General features: G+C 44.8%; 1 protein-coding gene across 1 annotated transcript in view; it reads right to left on the minus strand.

The window, feature by feature from the left end:
- LOC110513658 (glypican-6) overlaps nucleotides 1–24,374 on the minus strand; it is a 356,553-nt gene that overhangs the window by 161,504 nt on the left and 170,675 nt on the right. Inside the window, exon 3 of the mRNA XM_036972578.1 lies at nucleotides 4,768–5,159. Within this exon, the coding sequence (XP_036828473.1) occupies nucleotides 4,768–5,159 (392 nt within the window). The remainder of the gene's footprint in view (nucleotides 1–4,767; nucleotides 5,160–24,374) is intronic.

The raw sequence follows: 24,374 nt of genomic DNA on the forward strand, positions 1-24,374 counted from the left end.
GCAGCGGGAAACAGAACGAAAGTGGCCACCTGTGACCCCTCCCACTCTGTCTACCGAATTCATTCTCTTTGCTCTTGTTTTCCTTATTAGGATGTCGGTGGGCGGGGCTGGGAGGGTCGTCAGCGACATGGACACACCTGGGCTGGGTGCGTCCCGGGATAAATACACCTCTTCCCCCAGTCATTGAGGAGACTCTCTCCATGCAGACACACCTGGGCTGGGTGCGTCCCGGGATAAATACACCTCTTCCCCCAGTCATTGAGGAGACTCTCCATGCAGACACACCTGGGCAGGGTGTGTCCCGGGATAAATACACCTCTTCCCCCAGTCAATGAGGAGACTCTCTCCATGCAGACACACCTGGGCAGGGTGTGTCCCGGGATAAATACACCTCTTCCCCCAGTAATTGAGGAGACTCTCTCCATGCAGACACACCTGGGCTGGGTGTGTCCCGGGATAAATACACCTCTTCCCCCAGTCATTGAGGAGACTCTCTCCATGCAGACACACCTGGGCTGGGTGTGTCCCGGGATAAATACACCTCTTCCCCCAGTCATTGAGGAGACTCTCTCCATGCAGACACACCTGGGCAGGGTGTGTCCCGGGATAAATACACCTCTTCCCCCAGTCATTGAGGAGACTCTCTCCATGCAGACACACCTGGGCTGGGTGTGTCCCGGGATAAATACACCTCTTCCCCCAGTCATTGAGGAGACTCTCTCCATGCAGACACACCTGGGCTGGGTGTGTCCCGGGATAAATACACCTCTTCCCCCAGTCATTGAGGAGACTCTCTCCATGCAGACACACCTGGGCAGGGTGTGTCCCGGGATAAATACACCTCTTCCCCCAGTCATTGAGGAGACTCTCTCCATGCAGACACACCTGGGCTGGGTGTGTCCCGGGATAAATACACCTCTTCCCCCAGTCATTGAGGAGACTCTCTCCATGCAGACACACCTGGGCTGGGTGTGTCCCGGGATAAATACACCTCTTCCCCCAGTCATTGAGGAGACTCTCTCCATGCAGACACACCTGGGCTGGGTGTGTCCCGGGATAAATACACCTCTTCCCCCAGTCATTGAGGAGACTCTCTCCATGCAGACACACCTGGGCTGGGTGTGTCCCGGGATAAATACACCTCTTCCCCCAGTCATTGAGGAGACTCTCTCCATGCAGACACACCTGGGCTGGGTGTGTCCCGGGATAAATACACCTCTTCCCCCAGTCATTGAGGAGACTCTCTCCATGCAGACACACCTGGGCAGGGTGTGTCCCAGGATAAATACACCTCTTCCCCCAGTCATTGAGGAGACTCTCTCCATGCAGACACACCTGGGCTGGGTGTGTCCCGGGATAAATACACCTCTTCCCCCAGTCATTGAGGAGACTCTCTCCATGCAGACACACCTGGGCTGGGTGTGTCCCAGGATAAATACACCTCTTCCCCCAGTCATTGAGGAGACTCTCTCCATGCAGACACACCTGGGCAGGGTGTGTCCCGGGATAAATACACCTCTTCCCCCAGTCATTGAGGAGACTCTCTTCATGCAGACACTGATTTTAGTTGTGGCTTTTTTTGTGGCTGTTTTTGTTGGTTTGCATTGGCACCTTTCAACACCCCTCATTGTCACATTTATGCAGGCAACCCACTTACACTACTGACTACTGACTACACAAATTACATTTAGTTTACTTCAGTTAATAAATATATTTTGTTGTTCCTTACCTCCACATTGTCTCCCTTTATGTTACTTTGAGCCGGTTCGCGACGCCACCGTCTCACAACAAACGGATTTAAAATAAAGGAAATAACATCAGATATTCAGCTACAACAAGGACTTGTCCTTAAACGGAGGAAACGTCTGATTTCCCAGGTAAACCAGGTATTCATACACCATCACAACCAGGTAAACCAGGTATTCATACACCATCACAACCAGGTAAACCAGGTATTCAGACACCATCACAACCAGGTAAACCAGGTATTCATACACCATCACTACCAGGTAAACCAGGTATTCATACACCATCACAACCAGGTAAACCAGATATTCATACACCATCACAACCAGGTAAACCAGGTATTCATACACCATCAAAACCAGGTAAACCAGGTATTCATACATCATCACAACCAGGTAAACCAGGTATTCATACACCATCACAACCAGGTAAGCCAGGTATTCATACACCATCACAACCAGGTAAACCAGGTATTCATACACCATCACAACCAGGTAAACCAGGTATTCATACACCATCACAACCAGGTAAACCAGATATTCATACACCATCACAACCAGGTAAACCAGGTATTCATACACCATCAAAACCAGGTAAACCAGGTATTCATACATCATCACAACCAGGTAAACCAGGTATTCATACACCATCACAACCAGGTAAACCAGGTATTCATACACCATCACAACCAGGTAAACCAGGTATTCATACACCATCACAACCAGGTAAACCAGGTATTCATACACCATCACAACCAGGTAAACCAGGTATTCATACACCATCACAACCAGGTAAACCAGGTAATCATACACCATCACAACCAGGTAAACCAGGTATTCATACACCATCACAACCAGGTAAATCTGTTGAGCTCCAAATTCAACCACTTCAAGCCCCCTTGTAATTGTATAACATTGCAAGTGTAACACGGAAACCAAAATGGATACGTCATGTCATTACCAGGTCATGTTGTGAGGAAGCCGTGTGATTGGTTGTCATTATATCCAGAGGAATTAATAGGAAGAAAAAGCATTGTCTGTTGAGTAATAGTCCATCCTAAACAATGGCGCACAGTAGACTCACTCGGTGGACCAATCTGAGGCACAATGAAGTCACTACCTTGATGCTTTCTCTGTTAAATCTAACGAGACCCTGCTGTAACTCAAGCAGACAACAACAGATCAACATCAATTCACTGGGGATATCAGCTCCAACGCGGCTCTTCACCGGCATAACGAATGATACAACAACATAGTCTGGACATTCCTCACAGACACCTTTTCCATCACTTGGGCTGTTGTTGTCCTTCCATACACCATCACAACCAGCTGTTGTTGTCATTACATACACCATCACAACCAGCTGTTGTTGTCCTTCCATACACCATCACAACCAGCTGTTGTTGTCCTTCCATACACCATCACAACCAGCTGTTGTTGTCCTTCCATACACCATCACAACCAGCTGTTGTTGTCCTTCCATACACCATCACAACCAGCTGTTGTTGTCCTTCCATACACCATCACAACCAGCTGTTGTTGTCCTTCCATACACCATCACAACCAGCTGTTGTTGTCATTACATACACCATCACAACCAGCTGTTGTTGTCCTTCCATACACCATCACAACCAGCTGTTGTTGTCATTACATACACCATCACAACCAGCTGTTGTTGTCATTACATACACCATCACAACCAGCTGTTGTTGTCATTCCATAAACCATCACAACCAGCTGTTGTTGTCATTACATACACCATCACAACCAGCTGTTGTTGTCATTACATACACCATCACAACCAGCTGTTGTTGTCATTACATACACCATCACAACCAGCTGTTGTTGTCATTACATACACCATCACAACCAGCTGTTGTTGTCATTCCATACACCATCACAACCAGCTGTTGTTGTCCTTCCATACACCATCACAACCAGCTGTTGTTGTCATTACATACACCATCACAACCAGCTGTTGTTGTCATTACATACACCATCACAACCAGCTGTTGTTGTCCTTCCATACTCCATCACAACCAGCTGTTGTTGTCATTCCATACACCATCACAACCAGCTGTTGTTGTCATTCCATACACCATCACAACCAGCTGTTGTTGTCATTACATACACCATCACAACCAGCTGTTGTTGTCATTACATACACCATCACAACCAGCTGTTGTTGTCATTACATACACCATCACAACCAGCTGTTGTTGTCCTTCCATACACCATCACAACCAGCTGTTGTTGTCATTACATACTCCATCACAACCAGCTGTTGTTGTCCTTCCATACACCATCACAACCAGCTGTTGTTGTCATTCCATACACCATCACAACCAGCTGTTGTTGTCATGCATTCCATTAAGAGATCAGCAGCTGAGCCCCAGGCATAGTTAGTCTGCCCCATGCATTCCATTAAGAGATCAGCAGCTGAGCCCCAGGCATAGCCAGTCAGCCCCATGCATTCCATTAAGAGATCAGCAGCTGAGCCTCAGGCATTGTGGAGTACACCCCCAGAGCCAGACAGAACAGGTGAGAGGTTACCAGATGGTCCTCTAGGTCACTGCTTTCCAAACTGGGTGCTTTCTACTTCCTCTTCATAGTTGTAATAGTAGAATGCACAAGGTGCAATTTTGGAAATTGGGTAGTGCATTATCAGAGTTAGAGTTAGGGTCAGAGTTAGGGTCAGAGTTAGGGTCTGGGTCAGAGCTAGGGTCAGGGTCAAAGTTACGGTCAGAGTTAGGGTCTGGGTCAGAGTTAGGGTTAGAGTTAGGGTCAGGGTCAGAGTTAGGGTCAGAGTTAGGATCTGGGTCAGAGTTAGGGTCAGAGTTAGGGTCTGGGTCAGAGTTAGGGTCAGAGTTAGGGTCTGGGTCAGAGTTAGGGTCAGAGTTAGGGTCTGGGTCAGAGTTAGGGTCTGGGTCAGAGTTAGGGTCAGAGTTAGGATCAGGGTCAGAGTCAGGGTCAGAGTTAGGGTCAGGATTCGGGTGAGAAGACCATAAACTGAGTAACGTACCTTAGCCACCCTGTTAGCCACCTCCCTGCCCACCATGAGGCCCTGGACGAAGGTCCTTGCAGCGATGAAGGCCCTCGTAACCTGGGCCTTTAGTTTCCTGGGCACGTCACCGAAAGGCTTCAGCTGGTCAGTGTATTTACTGACGCACTCCAAGTAGTCGTCGGTGAAGTGGTACTGAGAGTTCAGCAGCTGAAACATCCTCTCTAGCAGACGGGACCAGAAGTCATTCAGCATCTCCTCCAGGTTGACGTTCCCCCCAGTGTAGTAACGCTTCAGCTCCGTGAACAGGTCCTGGAACAGCTCACTGTTCTGCATGTACAGCTTCCCGTAGGTCCGCGTGAACATGTTATTCAGGGATTTCTCACTGTTGTCGAGGAGCTCCAGGAAGAACTCTGTAAGAAGGGAGAGGGGAGAGAAAGAGGAGGAACGATTCAGAGGAGAAGAGATGGAACGTTGACTTTGCATACAGAAGCTCAGCATTGTGTCTATGGAATGTCATTTATTGTATTGTACTGTATGCAAGGCCATGTCTAAGCGCTTGTCTATTTTGTTAACAGCTTCTGACAAAGAAACCAGATTTTCTACAGAGCTGCTCCAGTCTCAATGCAATCTCAAATCACCATGCTGGGATTTTCAAAGACTGCCTTTCATTCACTAGTTTATTCAAATACTATTCTATACAGGTACTTTGGAGTACAACAGCAAAAATCAAATACTATTATATAAATGTACTTCAGAGTACAACAGCAAAATCAAAAGCAAGATGAAACATAAAACTCGAGGTCTTGGTTTTATTCTTCGTATTTCTGAGTTTGGATGGATACTATTTATTTCTCCAAAGAGTAGAGAGATGGATAATCCACTAAACAACAAGACACTCTCCACTCTCCCCAGCTGGACTGGGGGTCACTGGATCCTTTAACTAACAAGACACTCTCCACAGCTGGACTGGGGGTCACTGGATCCTTTAACTAACAAGACACTCTCCACTCTCCCCATCTGGCCTGGGGGTTACTGGATCCTTTAACTAACAAGACACTCTCCAAAGCTGGACTGGAGGTCACTGGATCCTTTAACTAACAAGACACTCTCCCCAGCTGGACTGGAGGTCACTGGATCCTTTAACTAACAAGACACTATCCACTCTCCCCAGCTGGACTGGGGGTCACTGGATCCTTTAACTAACAAGACACTCTCCCCAGCTGGACTGGGGGTCACTGGATCCTTTAACTAACAAGACACTCTCCACTCTCCCCAGCTGGACTGGGGGTCACTGGATCCTTTAACTAACAAGACACTCTCCACTCTCCCCAGCTGGACTGGGGGTCACTGGATCCTTTAACTAACAAGACTCTCTCCACTCTCCACAGCTGGACTGGGGATCACTGGATCCTTTAACTAACAAGACACTCTCCACAGCTGGACTGGGGGTCACTGGATCCTTTCACTAACAAGACACTCTCCCCTTTCCACAGCTGGACTGGGGGTCACTGGATCCTTTAACTAACAAGACACTCTCCACAGCTGGACTGGGGGTCACTGGATCCTTTAACTAACAAGACACTCTCCACTCTCCACAGCCGGACTGGGGGTCACTGGATCCTTTAACTAACAAGACACTCTCCACAGCTGGACTGGGGGTCACTGAATCCTTTAAGTAACAAGACACTCTCCACAGCTGGACTGGGGGTCACTGGATCCTTTAACTAACAAGACACTCTCCACTCTCCACATCTGGACTGGGGGGTCACTGGATCCTTTAACTAACAAGACACTCTCCACTCTCCCCAGCTGGACTGGGGGTCACTGGATCCTTTAACTAACAAGACACTCTCCACAGCTGGACTGGGGGTCACTGGATCCTTTAACTAACAAGACACTCTCCACTCTCCCCAGCTGGACTGGGGGTCACTGGATCCTTTAACTAACAAGACACTCTCCCCTCTCCACATCTGGACTGGGGGTCACTGGATCCTCTAACTAACAAGACACTCTCCACTCTCCCCAGCTGGACTGGGGGTCACTGGATCCTTTAACTAACAAGACACTCTCCACTCTCCACAGCTGGACTGGGGGTCACTGGATCCTTTAACTAACAAGACACTCTCCACTCTCCCCAGCTGGACTGGGGGTCACTGGATCCTTTAACTAACAAGACACTCTCCACTCTCCCCAGCTGGACTGGGGGTCACTGGATCCTTTAACTAACAAGACACTCTCCCCTTTCCACATCTGGACTGGGGGTCACTGGATCCTTTAACTAACAAGACACTCTCCACTCTCCACATCTGGACTGGGGGTCACTGGATCCTTTAACTAACAAGACACTCTCCACTATCCCCAGCTGGACTGGGGGTCACTGGATCCTTTAACTAACAAGACACTCTCCACAGCTGGACTGGGGGTCACTGGATCCTTTAACTAACAAGACACTCTCCACTCTCCCCAGCAGGACTGGGGGTCACTGGATCCTTTAACTAACAAGACACTCTCCACTCTCCCCAGCTGGACTGGGGGTCACTGGATCCTTTAACTAACAAGACACTCTCCACTCTCCCCAGCTGGACTGGGGGTCACTGGATCCTTTAACTAACAAGACACTCTCCCCTTTCCACAGCTGGACTGGGGGTCACTGGATCCTTTAACTAACAAGACACTCTCCACAGCTGGACTGGGGGTCACTGGATCCTTTAACTAACAAGACACTCTCCACTCTCCACAGCCGGACTGGGGGTCACTGGATCCTTTAACTAACAAGACACTCTCCACAGCTGGACTGGGGGTCACTGAATCCTTTAAGTAACAAGACACTCTCCACAGCTGGACTGGGGGTCACTGGATCCTTTAACTAACAAGACACTCTCCACTCTCCACATCTGGACTGGGGGGTCACTGGATCCTTTAACTAACAAGACACTCTCCACTCTCCCCAGCTGGACTGGGGGTCACTGGATCCTTTAACTAACAAGACACTCTCCACAGCTGGACTGGGGGTCACTGGATCCTTTAACTAACAAGACACTCTCCACTCTCCCCAGCTGGACTGGGGGTCACTGGATCCTTTAACTAACAAGACACTCTCCCCTCTCTCCACATCTGGACTGGGGGTCACTGGATCCTCTAACTAACAAGACACTCTCCACTCTCCCCAGCTGGACTGGGGGTCACTGGATCCTTTAACTAACAAGACACTCTCCACTCTCCACAGCTGGACTGGGGGTCACTGGATCCTTTAACTAACAAGACACTCTCCACTCTCCCCAGCTGGACTGGGGGTCACTGGATCCTTTAACTAACAAGACACTCTCCACTCTCCCCAGCTGGACTGGGGGTCACTGGATCCTTTAACTAACAAGACACTCTCCCCTCTCCATATCTGGACTGGGGGTCACTGGATCCTTTAACTAACAAGACACTCTCCACTCTCCACATCTGGACTGGGGGTCACTGGATCCTTTAACTAACAAGACACTCTCCACTCTCCCCAGCTGGACTGGGGGTCACTGGATCCTTTAACTAACAAGACACTCTCCACAGCTGGACTGGGGGTCACTGGATCCTTTAACTAACAAGACACTCTCCACTCTCCCCAGCAGGACTGGGGGTCACTGGATCCTTTAACTAACAAGACACTCTCCACTCTCCCCAGCTGGACTGGGGGTCACTGGATCCTTTAACTAACAAGACACTCTCCACTCTCCCCAGCTGGACTGGGGGTCACTGGATCCTTTAACTAACAAGACACTCTCCACTCTCCCCAGCTGGACTGGGGGTCACTGGATCCTTTAACCTCTTTCAGTAAGGGGGCACTATTTTTATGTTTGGAAAAATAACGTTCTCAATGTAAACGGCCTATTTCTCAGGATCAGATGCTAAAATATGCATATAATTGAAGATTAGGATGGAAAACACTCTAAAATTTCCAAAACTGTCAAACTATTGTCTGAGTATAACAGAACTGATATTGCAGGTGAAACCTGAGGAAAATCTAACCAGGAAGTGGCTTCTATTTTGAAAGCTCCATGTTCCATAGCCTGCCTTAGCTCCATTTAAAGGGATATCAACCAGATTCCTTTTCCTATCGCTTCCTCAAGGTGTCAACAGTCTTTAGACATAGTTTCAGGCTTTTATTTTGAAAAATGAGTGAGAAAGATAACATCGCGTCAGTGGATAGCTGGGTGTTCCCATGAGTTTTGCTTGCGCAACAGAGTGGGGCAGCCACTGACTCTCCCTCTCCTACTGAAAAAGTGAACAGTGCCGGTGTATATATTATCGATTATATATTTTAAAAACAACCTGAGGATTGAGTATAAAAAACTTTGACATGTTTCTGTGGACATTACGGATGCTATTTGGAATTTTCGTCTGCGTTGTCGTGACCGCTCGAGCCTGTGGATTTCTGAACATAACGCGCCAAACAAACTGAGGTATTTTGGAACAAAAGGAACATTTATTGTGTAACTGGGAGTCTCGTGAGTGAAAACATCCGAAGATCATCAAAGGTAAGCGATTAATTTTATTGCTTTTCTGATTTTCGTGACCAAGCTACTTTGATGCTAGGTGTTCATAATGTTTTGTCTAGTGATCGCTAAACTTACAAACGCTTGGATTGCTTTCGCTGTAAAGCATATTTTCTAAATCTGACATGACAGGTGGATTAACATAATGTTTTGCTATATTGCACTTGTGATTTCATTAATATACATATTTTTAGTAATATTATTTGAATGTGGCGCTATGCAATTCAGCGGTTGTTGATGACAATTATCCCGCTAACAGTAGGTAGTGTAAAGAAGTTAACTAACAAGACACTCTCCACAGCTGGACTGGGGGTCACTGGATCCTTTAACTAACAAGACACTCTCCACTCTCCCCAGCAGGACTGGGGGGTCACTGGATCCTTTAACTAACAAGACACTCTCCCCAGCTGGACTGGGGGTCACTGGATCCTTTAACTAACAAGACACTCTCCACTCTCCCCAGCAGGACTGGGGGGTCACTGGATCCTTTAACTAACAAGACACTCTCCACAGCTGGACTGGGGGTCACTGGATCCTTTAACTAACAAGACACTCTCCACTCTCCCCAGCAGGACTGGGGGGTCACTGGATCCTTTAACTAACAAGACACTCTCCCCAGCTGGACTGGGGGTCACTGGATCCTTTAACTAACAAGACACTCTCCACAGCTGGACTGGGGGTCACTGGATCCTTTAACTAACAAGACACTCTCCCCTCTCTCCAGCTGGACTGGGGGTCACTGGATCCTTTAACTAACAAGACACTCTCCACTCTCCACAGCTGGACTGGGGGTCACTGGATCCTTTAACTAACAAGACACTCTCCACAGCTGGACTGGGGGTCACTGGATCCTTTAAGTAACAAGACACTCTCCACAGCTGGACTGGGGGTCACTGGATCCTTTAACTAACAAGACACTCTCCCCAGCGGGACTGGGGGTCACTGGATCCTTTAACTAACAAGACACTCTCCACTCTCCACAGCTGGACTGGGGGTCACTGGATCCTTTAAGTAACAAGACACTCTCCACAGCTGGACTGGGGGTCACTGGATCCTTTAACTAACAAGACACTCTCCACAGCTGGACTGGGGGTCACTGGATCCTTTAACTAACAAGACACTCTCCCCAGCTGGACTGGGGGTCACTGGATCCTCTAACTAACAAGACACTCTCCACTCTCCCCAGCAGGACTGGGGGTCACTGGATCCTTTAACTAACAAGACACTCTCCCCTCTCCACATCTGGACTGGGGGTCACTGGATCCTTTAACTAACAAGACACTCTCCACTCTCCCCAGCAGGACTGGGGGGTCACTGGATCCTCTAACTAACAAGACACTCTCCACAGCTGGACTGGGGGTCACTGGATCCTCTAACTAACAAGACACTCTCCACTCTCCACAGCTGGACTGGGGGTCACTGGATCCTTTAACTAACAAGACACTCTCCACAGCTGGACTGGGGGTCACTGGATCCTCTAACTAACAAGACACTCTCCACTCTCCACAGCCGGACTGGGGGTCACTGGATCCTTTAACTAACAAGACACTCTCCACTCTCCCCAGCTGGACTGGGGGTCACTGGATCCTTTAACTAACAAGACACTCTCCACTCTCCACAGCCGGACTGGGGGTCACTGGATCCTTTAAGTAGTACTATGCTTCTAAAACAGAGACTGTAGTCCAGGCTGGGATTGCATTTCAAATTGCACCCTATACCCTAGATAGTGCACTACTTTAGACCAGGGCCCTATAGATCCCTATACCCTATATATGTGCACTACTTTAGACCGGAGCCCTTTAGAACCCTATACCCTATATACAGTGCCTTGCGAAAGTATTCGGCCCCCTTGAACTTTGCGACCTTTTGCCACATTTCAGGCTTCAAACATGAAGATATAAGACTGCATTTTTTTGTGAAGAATCAACAACAAGTGGGACACAATCATGAAGTGGAACAACATTTATTGGATATTTCAAACTTTTTTAACAAATCAAAAACTGAAAAATTGGCCGTGCAAAATTATTCAGCCCCTTTACTTTCAGTGCAGCAAACTCTCTCCAGAAGTTCAGTGAGGATCTCAGAATGATCCAATGTTGACCTAAATGACTAATGATGATAAATACAATCCACCTGTGTGTAATCAAGTCTCCGTATAAATGCACCTGCACTGTGATAGTCTCAGAGGTCCGTTAAAAGCGCAGAGAGCATCATGAAGAACAAGGAACACACCAGGCAGGTCCGAGATACTGTTGTGAAGAAGTTTAAAGCCGGATTTGGATACAAAAAGATTTCCCAAGCTTTAAACATCCCAAGGAGCACTGTGCAAGCGCTAATATTGAAATGGAAGGAGTATCAGACCACTGCAAATCTACCAAGACCTGGCCGTCCCTCTAAACTTTCAGCTCATACAAGGAGAAGACTGATCAGAGATGCAGCCAAGAGGCCCATGATCACTCTGGATGAACTGCAGAGATCTACAGCTGAGGTGGGAGACTCTGTCCATAGGACAACAATCAGTCATATATTGCACAAATCTGGCCTTTATGGAAGAGTGGCAAGAAGAAAGCCATTTCTTAAAGATATCCATAAAAAGTGTCGTTTAAAGTTTGCCACAAGCCACCTGGGAGACACACCAAACATGTGGAAGAAGGTGCTCTGGTCAGATGAAACCAAAATTGAACTTTTTGGCAACAATGCAAAACGTTATGTTTGGCGTAAAAGCAACACAGCTGAACACACCATCCCACTGTCAAACATGGTGGTGGCAGCATCATGGTTTGGGCCTGCTTTTCTTCAGCAGGGACAGGGAAGATGGTTCAAATTGATGGGAAGATGGATGGAGCCAAATACAGGACCATTCTGGAAGAAAACCTGATGGAGTCTGCAAAAGACCTGAGACTGGGACGGAGATTTGTCTTCCAACAAGACAATGATCCAAAACATAAAGCAAAATCTACAATGGAATGGTTCAAAAATAAACATATCCAGGTGTTAGAATGGCCAAGTCAAAGTCCAGACCTGAATCCAATCGAGAATCTGTGGAAAGAACTGAAAACTGCTGTTCACAAATGCTCTCCATCCAACCTCACTGAGCTCGAGCTGTTTTGCAAGGAGGAATGGGAAAAAATGTCAGTCTCTCGATGTGCAAAACTGATAGAGACATACCCCAAGCGACTTACAGCTGTAATCGCAGCAAAAGGTGGCGCTACAAAGTATTAACTTAAGGGGGCTGAATAATTTTGCACGCCCAATTTTTCAGTTTTTGATTTGTTAAAAAAGTTTGAAATATCCAATAAATGTCGTTCCACGTCATGATTGTGTCCCACTTGTTGTTGATTCTTCACAAAAAAATACAGTTTTATATCTTTATGTTTGAAGCCTGAAATGTGGCAAAAGGTCGCAAAGTTTAAGGGGGCCGAATACTTTCGCAAGGCACTGTAGTTACAGTCACCTCAACATGTGGCCATGGATGTGTTATTCATTTAAGGTCACATTCGTTTGTAAAATAGCCTTAAAGGGATACTTTGGGATTTTGGCAATTTATCTACTTCCCCAGAGTCAGATGAACTTGTGGATACCATTTTGTATATCTCTGTGTGCAGTTTGAAGAAAGTAACTAACGTTAGCGCAATGACTGATAACTAGCGTTAGCGCAATGACTGCTAACTAGCGTTAGCGCAATGACTGCTAACTAGCGTTAGCGCAATGACTGATAACTAGCGTTAGCGCAATGACTGCTAACTAGCGTTAGCGCAATGACTGCTAACTAGCGTTAGCGCAATGACTGCTAACTAGCGTTAGCGCAATGACTGCTAACTAGCGTTAGCGCAATGACTGCTAACTAGCGTTAGCGCAATGACTGCGTCCTATTCACACACTTTATGTTGGTGTTTCCTTTATTTTGGCAATTGCCTGTAAACCTGTAAATCAGCCAAGCACTGGGGTTATGTAAAGGGAGATATGTACCACTGACTGGGGTTATGTAAAGGGAGATATGTACCACTGACTGCGGCTATGTATAGGGATATATGTACCACTGACTGGGGTTATGTATAGGGAGATATGTACCACTGACTGGGGTTATGTAAAGGGAGATATGTACCACTGACTGCGGCTATGTATAGGGATATATGTACCACTGACTGGGGTTATGTATAGGGAGATATGTACCACTGACTGGGGTTATGTATAGGGAGATATGTACCACTGACTAGGGTTATGTATAGGGAGATATGTACCACTGACTGGGGTTATGTATAGGGAGATATGTACCACTGACTGGGGTTATGTATAGGGAGATATGTACCACTGACTGGGTTATGTATAGGGAGATATGTACCACTGACTGGGGTTATGTATAGGGATATATGTACCACTGGCTGGGGTTATGTAAAGGGAGATATGTACCACTGACTGGGGTTATATATAGGGATATATGTACCACTGACTGGGGTTATGTATAGGGAGATATGTACCACTGACTGGGGTTATGTATAGGGAGATATGTACCACTGACTGGGGTTATATATAGGGAGATATGTACCACTGACTGGGGTTATGTATAGGGAGATATGTACCACTGACTGGGGTTATGTATAGTGAGATATGAACCACAGACTGGGGTAATGTATAGGGATATATGAACCACAGACTGGGGTAATGTATAGTGAGATATGAACCACAGACTGGGGTAATGTATAGGGATATATGAACCACAGACTGGGGTAATGTATAGTGAGATATGAACCACAGACTGGGGTAATGTATAGGGAGTCCGTCCAGAACATTAATATTTAAACAGCTTAAATAACAGCCCACAAGCAGCATTAATGATTCATGTAAAGGTTCTGATTGCAGTAACACAATATTCATGTGATTTAGACACAGCTACCAGGATATGAATAGATATCATCCTTATTACACACTGCTATTTACATTATTTATCTGTCGCCAAAGCATTTTTTCCCCCCGTTTGTGCAGTTGTCCTATAATTACATATTATGTTGAAGAGTATTGAAAGAGACTGGAAGGATTTTTTTAATTGAAATGGTCTGACATAATAACAATAAGTATTGCTGCTAAACGTGAATGTAATCCTAATCCTAAACGTGAATGTAATCCTAATCCTAAACGTGAATGTAATCCTAATCCTAAACGTGAATGTAATCCTAATCCTAAACGTGAATGTAATCCTACTCCTAAACGTGAATGTAATCCTAATCCTAAACGTGAATGTAATCCTAATCCTAAACGTGAATGTAATCCTAATCCTAAACGTGAATGTAATCCTAATCCTAAACGTGAATGTAATCCTAATCCTAAACGTGAATGTAATCCTAATCCTAAACGTGAATGGAATCCTAATCCTAAACGTGAATGTAATCCTAATCCTAAACGTGAATGTAATCCTACTTAACCTTTATTTAACTAGGCAAGTCAGTTAAGATTAACGCAACAGTATCATTAAGGACAACAGAAATATGTTTTCTAGATTCTACCATTCAGGAGAACAGAAATATGTTTTCTAGATTCTATCATTAAGGACAACAGAAATATGTTTTCTAGATTATATCATTCAGGAGAACAGAAATATGTTTTCTAGATTCTATCATTCAGTGGAACAGAAATATGATTTCTAGATTCTACCATTCAGGAGAACAGAAATATGTTTTCTAGATTCTACCATTCAGGAGAACAGAAATATGTTTTCTAGATTCTACCATTCAGGAGAACAGAAATATGATTTCTAGATTCTACCATTCAGTGGAACAGAAATATGATTTCTAGATTCTACCATTCAGGAGAACAGAAATATGTTTTCTAGATTCTATCATTAAGGACAACAGAAATATGTTTTCTAGATTATATCATTCAGGAGAACAGAAATATGTTTTCTAGATTCTATCATTCAGTGGAACAGAAATATGATTTCTAGATTCTACCATTCAGGAGAACAGAAATATGTTTTCTAGATTCTACCATTCAGGAGAACAGAAATATGTTTTCTAGATTCTACCATTCAGGAGAACAGAAATATGATTTCTAGATTCTACCATTCAGTGGAACAGAAATATGATTTCTAGATTCTACCATTCAGGAGAACAGAAATATGTTTTCTAGATTCTATCATTAAGGACAACAGAAATATGTTTTCTAGATTATATCATTCAGGAGAACAGAAATATGTTTTCTAGATTCTATCATTCAGTGGAACAGAAATATGATTTCTAGATTCTACCATTCAGGAGAACAGAAATATGTTTTCTAGATTCTACCATTCAGGAGAACAGAAATATGTTTTCTAGATTCTACCATTCAGGAGAACAGAAATATTATTTCTAGATTCTACCATTCAGTGGAACAGAAATATGATTTCTAGATTCTACCATTCAGTGGAACAGAAATATGATTTCTAGATTCTGCCATTCAGTGGAACAGAAATATGATTTTTAGATTCTACCATTCAGGAGAACAGAAATATGATTTCTAGATTCTATCATTCAGGACAACAGAAATATGATTTCTAGATTCTATCATTCAGGAGAACAGAAATATGTTTTCTAGATTCTACCATTCAGGAGAACAGAAATATGTTTTTGTCACGATCGTGAGGAAAGACGGACCAAGGCGCAGCGTGTGTTGAGTTCCACATATTTTAATAAAGTGAAACTTCTAAACGAACCAATAAACAAACAAGGAAACATGACATCCGTGGTGCTACACGCACATACACAACCCAGGTGAGGGCTTCCTACATATGATCCCTAATTAGAGGCAACGATTACCAGATACACAACCCAGGTGAGGGCTTCCTACATATGATCCCTAATTAGAGACAACGATTACCAGATACACTAAACAATATCCCACAACCCAGGTGAGAGAAAGGGCTTCCTACATATGATCCCTAATTAGAGGCAACGATTACCAGATACACAAACCCAGGTGAGGGCTTCCTACATATGATCCCTAATTAGAGGCAACGATTACCACATACACTAAACAATATCCCACAACCCAGGTGAGAGAAAGGGCTTCCTACATATGATCCCTAATTAGAGGCAACGATTACCAGATACACAAACCCAGGTGAGGGCTTCCTACATATGATCCCTAATTAGAGGCAACGATTACCACATACACTAAACAATATCCCACAACCCAGGTGAGAGAAAGGGCTTCCTTCATATGATCCCAATTAGAGGCAACGATTACCAGATACACAACCCAGGTGAGAGAAAGGGCTTCCTACATATGATCCCCAATTAGAGGCAACGATTACCAGATACACTAAACAATATCCCACAACCAGATACACAACCCAGGTGGGAGTAAATATGATCCCCAATTAGAGGCAACGATTACCAGATACACTAAACAATATCCCACAACCCAGGTGAGAGAAAGGGCTTCCTAAATATGATCCCCAATTAGAGGCAACGATTACCAGATACACTAAACAATATCCCACAAAGCAGGTGAGAGAAAGGGCTTCCTACATATGATCACCAATTAGAGGCAACGATTACCAGCTGCCTCTAATTGGGAACCATACAACTCACCAACATAGAAATAGAATGACTAGAACACCCCCCCTAGTCACGCTCTGATCTAAACACCATAGAGAACCAAGCCCTTGGTCAGGGCGTGACAGTTTTCTAGTTTCAGTATCATTAAGGAGAACAGATATATGTTTTCTAGTTTCTATGCTCAGATCATGTTTGAAATTTGAGAAATTTGACCACACAGGGTACACACACACACACACACACACACACACACACACACACACACACACACACACACACACACACACACACACACACACACACACACACACACACACACACACACACACACACACACACACACACACACACACACAATGACAGCTGCTGACCGTGTTTCTATAATGTCTCTACTCTTCATACCCATGTGGGTCTCAGTGAGTTTGTCCTGAGAGGTCAGGACAATACACACTATAACCTGGAGACAGGACAATACACACTATAACCTGGAGACAGGACAATACACACTATAACCTGGAGACAGGACAATACACACTATAACCTGGAGACAGGACAATACACACTATAACCTGGAGACAGGACAATACACACTATAATCTGGAGACAGGACAATACACACTATAACCTGGAGACAGGACAATACACACTATAACCTGGAGACAGGACAATACACACTATAACCTGGAGACAGGACAATACACACTATAACCTGGAGACAGGACACAACACATGCTGCCATGTTTTCATGTGTTGCTGCCATGTTTTCATGTTGTGTTGCTGCCAAGCTGTGTTGGTGTCTCAGTCTTATGTAGTGTTGTAGTGTCTCTCTTGTCGTGATGTGTGTTTTGTCTCTCTCGTCGTGATGTGTGTTTTGTCTCTCTTGTCGTGATGTGTGTTTTGTCTCTCTTGTCGTGACGTGTGTTTTGTCTCTCTTGTCATGATGTGTGTTTTGTCTCTCTTGTCGTGATGTGTGTTTTGTCTTTCTCGTCGTGATGTGTGTTTTGTCTCTCTTGTCGTGATGTGTGTTTTGTCTCTCTTGTCGTGTGTGTTTTGTCTCTCTTGTCGTGATGTGTGTTTTGTCTCTCTCGTCGTGATGTGTGTTTTGTCTCTCTTGTCGTGACGTGTGTTTTGTCTCTCTTGTCATGATGTGTGTTTTGTCTCTCTTGTCGTGATGTGTGTTTTGTCTCTCTCGTCGTCATGTGTTTTGTCTCTCTTGTCGTGATGTGTGTTTTGTCTCTCTTGTCGTGATGTGTGTTTTGTCTCTCTTGTCGTGATGTGTTTTGTCTCTCTCGTCGTGATGTGTGTTTTGTCTCTCTTGTCGTGATGTGTGTTTTGTCTCTCTTGTCGTGATGTGTGTTTTGTCTCTCTTGTCGTGATGTGTGTTTTGTCTCTCTCGTCGTGATGTGTGTTTTGTCTCTCTTGTCGTGACGTGTGTTTTGTCTCTCTTGTCATGTGTGTTTTGTCTCTCTTGTCGTGATGTGTGTTTTGTCTCTCTCGTCGTGATGTGTGTTTTGTCTCTCTCGTCGTGACGTGTGTTTTGTCTCTCTTGTCATGATGTGTGTTTTGTCTCTCTTGTCGTGACGTGTGTTTTGTCTCTCTTGTCATGATGTGTGTTTTGTCTCTCTTGTTGTGATGTGTGTTTTGTGTCTCTTGTTGTGATGTGTGTTTTGTCTCTCTCGTCGTGATGTGTGTTTTGTCTCTCTTGTTGTGATGTGTGTTTTGTCTCTCTTGTCGTGATGTGTGTTTTGTCTCTCTTGTCGTGATGTGTTTTGTCTCTCTCGTCGTGATGTGTGTTTTGTCTCTCTTGTCGTGATGTGTGTTTTGTCTCTCTTGTCGTGATGTGTGTTTTGTCTCTCTTGTCGTGATGTGTGTTTTGTCTCTCTCGTCGTGATGTGTGTTTTGTCTCTCTTGTCGTGACGTGTGTTTTGTCTCTCTTGTCATGTGTGTTTTGTCTCTCTTGTCGTGATGTGTGTTTTGTCTCTCTCGTCGTGATGTGTGTTTTGTCTCTCTCGTCGTGACGTGTGTTTTGTCTCTCTTGTCATGATGTGTGTTTTGTCTCTCTTGTCGTGACGTGTGTTTTGTCTCTCTTGTCATGATGTGTGTTTTGTCTCTCTTGTTGTGATGTGTGTTTTGTGTCTCTTGTTGTGATGTGTGTTTTGTCTCTCTCGTCGTGATGTGTGTTTTGTCTCTCTTGTTGTGATGTGTGTTTTGTGTCTCTTGTTGTGATGTGTGTTTTGTCTCTCTCGTCGTGACGTGTGTTTTGTCTCTCTTGTCATGATGTGTGTTTTGTCTCTCTTGTTGTGATGTGTGTTTTGTGTCTCTTGTTGTGATGTGTGTTTTGTCTCTCTCGTCGTGATGTGTTTTTTTTCTCTCTCGTCGTGACGTGTGTTTTGTCTCTCTTGTCATGATGTGTGTTTTGTCTCTCTTGTCATGATGTGTGTTTTGTCTCTCTTGTTGTGATGTGTGTTTTGTGTCTCTTGTTGTGATGTGTGTTTTGTCTCTCTCGTCGTGACGTGTGTTTTGTCTCTCTTGTCATGATGTGTGTTTTGTCTCTCTTGTCATGATGTGTGTTTTGTCTCTCTTGTTGTGATGTGTGTTTTGTGTCTCTTGTTGTGATGTGTGTTTTGTCTCTCTCGTCGTGACGTGTGTTTTGTCTCTCTTGTTGTGATGTGTGTTTTGTGTCTCTTGTTGTGATGTGTGTTTTGTCTCTCTCGTCGTGATGTGTGTTTTGTCTCTCTTGTCATGATGTGTGTTTTGTCTCTCTCGTCGTGACGTGTGTTTTGTCTCTCTTGTTGTGATGTGTGTTTTGTGTCTCTTGTTGTGATGTGTGTTTTGTCTCTCTCGTCGTGATGTGTGTTTTGTCTCTCTTGTCATGATGTGTGTTTTGTCTCTCTCGTCGTGATGTGTGTTTTGTCTCTCTCGTCATGATGTGTGTTTTGTCTCTCTTGTCGTGATGTGTGTTTTGTCTCTCTTGTCGTGATGTGTGTTTTGTCTCTCTCGTCGTGATGTGTGTTTTGTCTCTCTTGTCATGATGTGTGTTTTGTCTCTCTCGTCGTGATGTGTGTTTTGTCTCTCTCGTCATGATGTGTGTTTTGTCTCTCTTGTCGTGATGTGTGTTTTGTCTCTCTTGTCGTGATGTGTGTTTTGTCTCTCTTGTCGTGATGTGTGTTTTGTCTCTCTTGTCGTGATGTGTGTTTTGTCTCTCTCGTCGTGATGTGTGTTTTGTCTCTCTCGTCGTGATGTGTGTTTTGTCTCTCTTGTCATGATGTGTGTTTTGTCTCTCTTGTTGTGATGTGTGTTTTGTGTCTCTTGTTGTGATGTGTGTTTTGTCTCTCTTGTCGTGATGTGTGTTTTGTCTCTCTTGTCATGATGTGTGTTTTGTCTCTCTTGTCGTGATGTGTGTTTTGTCCTGTATTTATTTTTAATCCCAGCCCCCCGTCCCCGCAGGAGGCCTTTTGCCTTCTGGTAGGCCGTCATTGTGAATAAGAATTTGTTCTTAACTGACTTGCCTATTTAAATAAAAAGGTAAAATAAATAAATAAAATTAAAATGTCAGTTAAGCCTTGCTAATAAGATCCCCTTCAGTGAACCAACAGACAGAAACACAAACAATCCCTGAACTGTCAAACACACATCAACAGTCTGGAAACAAACAACAACAGATCGGTGACATGGGACAGGAAGTGGTGACAACAGGACTGATAATAAACCACACAGGAATCCCCCACACAACTCTTCTCCACACTCTAGTTTAACGGTTGGATGACATGTTGCTACGTTGTTGCTATGACAATAAAAACATGACAACACTACGGGCTGAAGTGGTTTACTCCAGTGGCATGGCCGATCAATGTTGCCACTCCTGTGGTGAGACAGGTAACCTTTAACCTTTAAGGCATGGCTGATCAATGTTTCCACTCCTGTGTTGACACAGGTAACCTTTAACCTTTAAGGCATGGCTGATCAATGTTACCACTCCTGTGGTGAGACAGTTAACCTTTAACCTTTAAGGCATGGCTGATCAATGTTACCACTCCTGTGGTGAGACAGGTAACCTTTAACCTTTAAGGCATGGCCGATCAATGTTACCACTCCTGTGGTGAGACAGTTAACCTTTAACCTTTAAGGCATGGCCGATCAATGTTACCACTCCTGTGGTGAGACAGGTAACCTTTAACCTTTAAGGCATGGCTGATCAATGTTACCACTCCTGTGGTGAGACAGGTAACCTTTAACCTTTAAGGCATGGCCGATCAATGTTACCACTCCTGTGGTGAGACAGGTAACCTTTAACCTTTAAGGCATGGCCGATCAATGTTACCACTCCTGTGGTGAGACAGGTAACCTTTAACCTTTAAGGCATGGCCGATCAATGTTACCACTCCTGTGGTGAGACAGGTAACCTTTAACCTTTAAGGCATGGCTGATCAATGTTTCCTCTCCTGTGGTGAGACAGGTAACCTTTAACCTTTAAGGCATGGCTGATCAATGTTACCACTCCTGTGGTGAGACAGGTAACCTTTAACCTGTAAGGCATGGCTGATCAATGTTTCCTCTCCTGTGGTGAGACAGGTAACCTTTAACCTTTAAGGCATGGCTGATCAATGTTACCACTCCTGTGGTGAGACAGGTAACCTTTAACCTTTAAGGCATGGCTGATCAATGTTACCACTCCTGTGGTGAGACAGGTAACCTTTAACCTTTAAGGCATGGCTGATCAATGTTACCACTCCTGTGGTGAGACAGGTAACCTTTAACCTTTAAGGCATGGCTGATCAATGTTACCACTCCTGTGGTGACACAGTTAATCTTTAACCTTTAAGGCATGGCTGATCAATGTTACCACTCCTGTGGTGACACAGTTAATCTTTAACCTTTAAGGCATGGCTGATCAATGTTACCACTCCTGTGGTGAGACAGTTAACCTTTAACCTTTAAGGCATGGCTGATCAATGTTACCACTCCTGTGGTGACACAGTTAATCTTTAACCTTTAAGGCATGGCTGATCAATGTTACCACTCCTGTGGTGAGACAGTTAACCTTTAACCTGTAAGGCATGGCTGATCAATGTTACCACTCCTGTGGTGACACAGTTAACCTGTAAGGCATGGCTGATCAATGTTTCCTCTCCTGTGGTGAGACAGTTAACCTTTAACCTTTAAGGCACGGCTGATCAATGTTTCCACTCCTGTGGTGAGACAGTTAACCTTTAACCTTTAAGGCATGGCCGATCAATGTTACCACTCCTGTGGTGAGACAGTTAACCTGTAAGGCATGGCTGATAAATGTTACCACTCCTGTGGTGAGACAGGTAACCTTTAACCTTTAAGGCATGGCTGTGTTTCCACTGGTGCTATTTGCTTGGGTTCCTGCCGTGTAGCATGACTTGGCTGGGCGATAGGCTGTCATTTAGAGAGGGAAAGTCCATGTGGGGTTGTATAATTAATGATCTATGTAAAGGACAAAAGGTATATAATCACAACAGACTGTCACGCCCTGATCTGTTTCACCTGTCCTTATGATTGTCTCCACCCCCTCCAGGAGTTACTGATTTTCCCCAGTGTATTTATCCCTGTGTTTCCTGTCTCTCTGTACCAGTGTATTTATCCCTGTGTTTCCTGTCTCTCTGTACCAGTGTATTTATCCCTGTGTTTCCTGTCTCTCTGTACCAGTGTATTTATCCCTGTGTTTCCTGTCTCTCTGTGTATTTATCCCTGTGTTTCCTGTCTCTCTGTGTATTTATCCCTGTGTTCCCTGTCTCCCTGTACCAACATTGCCTGTTTCTGGACTCTGTACCCACCTGCCTGACCATTCTGCCTGCCTTGACCACGAGCCTGTCTGCCACTCTGTACCTCCTGGACTCTGTACCTCCTGGACTCTGTACCTCCTGCCTTGACCACGAGCCTGTCTGCCACTCTGTACCTCCTGGACTCTGTACCGCCTGGACTCTGTACCTCCTGCCTTGACCACGAGCCTGTCTGCCACTCTGTACCTCCTGGACTCTGTACCCTCCTGCCTTGACCACGAGCCTGTCTGCCACTCTGTACCTCCTGGACTCTGATCTGGTTTTGATCTTTTAGCCTGTCCACGACCGTTCTCTTGCCTCCTCCTATTGGATGAATAAACATTGTAAGACTCCAACCATCTGCATCTGGGTCTGGCCTTGTGTCATGATAATAGATGATAATATCTGCAGACCACAGACAGTCCTACAACATGTATTAGTTATACAACATGTATTAGTTAGTTATAAATCATGTCTCCTACATAAGACTGAGACACCAACACAGCACCACCAATATCTGCAGACCACAGACAGTCCTACAACATGTATTAGTTAGTTATAAATCATGTCTCCTACATAAGACTGAGACACCAACACAGCACCAGAGAAACAGAGAGGGAATTCCATGTTCGATTTCCAAACTGTTTCTGTTAGACTCTTAACGGCAGTTTTTAATAATCTGCTTCTGACAGAGTAGAACCAGGCAATAACTGACACAGCATCTATAGAGGAAGACGGTTCCATTACTTCTGACAGAGTAGAACCAATAACTGACACAGCATCTATAGAGGAAGACGGTTCCATTACTTCTGACAGAGTAGAACCAGGCAATAACTGACACAGCATCTATAGAGGAAGACGGTTCCATTACTTCTGACAGAGAAGAACCAATAACTGACACAGCATCTATAGAGGAAGACGGTTCCATTACTTCTGACAGAGAAGAACCAGGCAATAACTGACACAGCATCTATAGAGGAAGACGGTTCCATTACTTCTGACAGAGTAGAACCAGGCAATAACTGACACAGCATCTATAGAGGAAGACGGTTCCATTACTTCTGACAGAGAAGAACCAGCCAATAACTGACACAGCATCTATAGAGGAAGACGGTTCCATTACTTCTGACAGAGAAGAACCAATAACTGACACAGCATCTATAGAGGAAGACGGTTCTATTACTTCTGACAGAGAAGAACCAGCCAATAACTGACACAGCATCTATAGAGGAAGACGGTTCCATTACTTCTGACAGAGAAGAACCAATAACTGACACAGCATCTATAGAGGAAGACGGTTCCATTACTTCTGACAGAGAAGAACCAATAACTGACACAGCATCTATAGAGAAAGACGGTTCCATTACTTCTGACAGAGAAGAACCAGCCAATAACTGACACAGCATCTATAGAGGAAGACGGTTCCATTACTTCTGATAGAGAAGAACCAGGCAATAACTGACACAGCATCTATAGAGGAAGACGGTTCCATTACTTCTGACAGAGAAGAACCAGGCAATAACTGACACAGCATCTATAGAGGAAGACGGTTCCATTACTTCTGACAGAGAAGAACCAGCCAATAACTGACTGGCATCTATAGAGGAAGACGGTTCCATTACTTCTGACAGAGAAGAACCAATAACTGACACAGCATCTATAGAGGAAGACGGTTCCATTACTTCTGACAGAGTAGAACCAGGCAATAACTGACACAGCATCTATAGAGGAAGACGGTTCCATTACTTCTGACAGAGAAGAACCAGGCA

Source organism: Oncorhynchus mykiss, unplaced genomic scaffold, assembly GCF_013265735.2.
Source record: "Oncorhynchus mykiss isolate Arlee unplaced genomic scaffold, USDA_OmykA_1.1 un_scaffold_177, whole genome shotgun sequence".
Classification (NCBI taxonomy): Eukaryota; Metazoa; Chordata; class Actinopteri; order Salmoniformes; family Salmonidae; genus Oncorhynchus; species Oncorhynchus mykiss.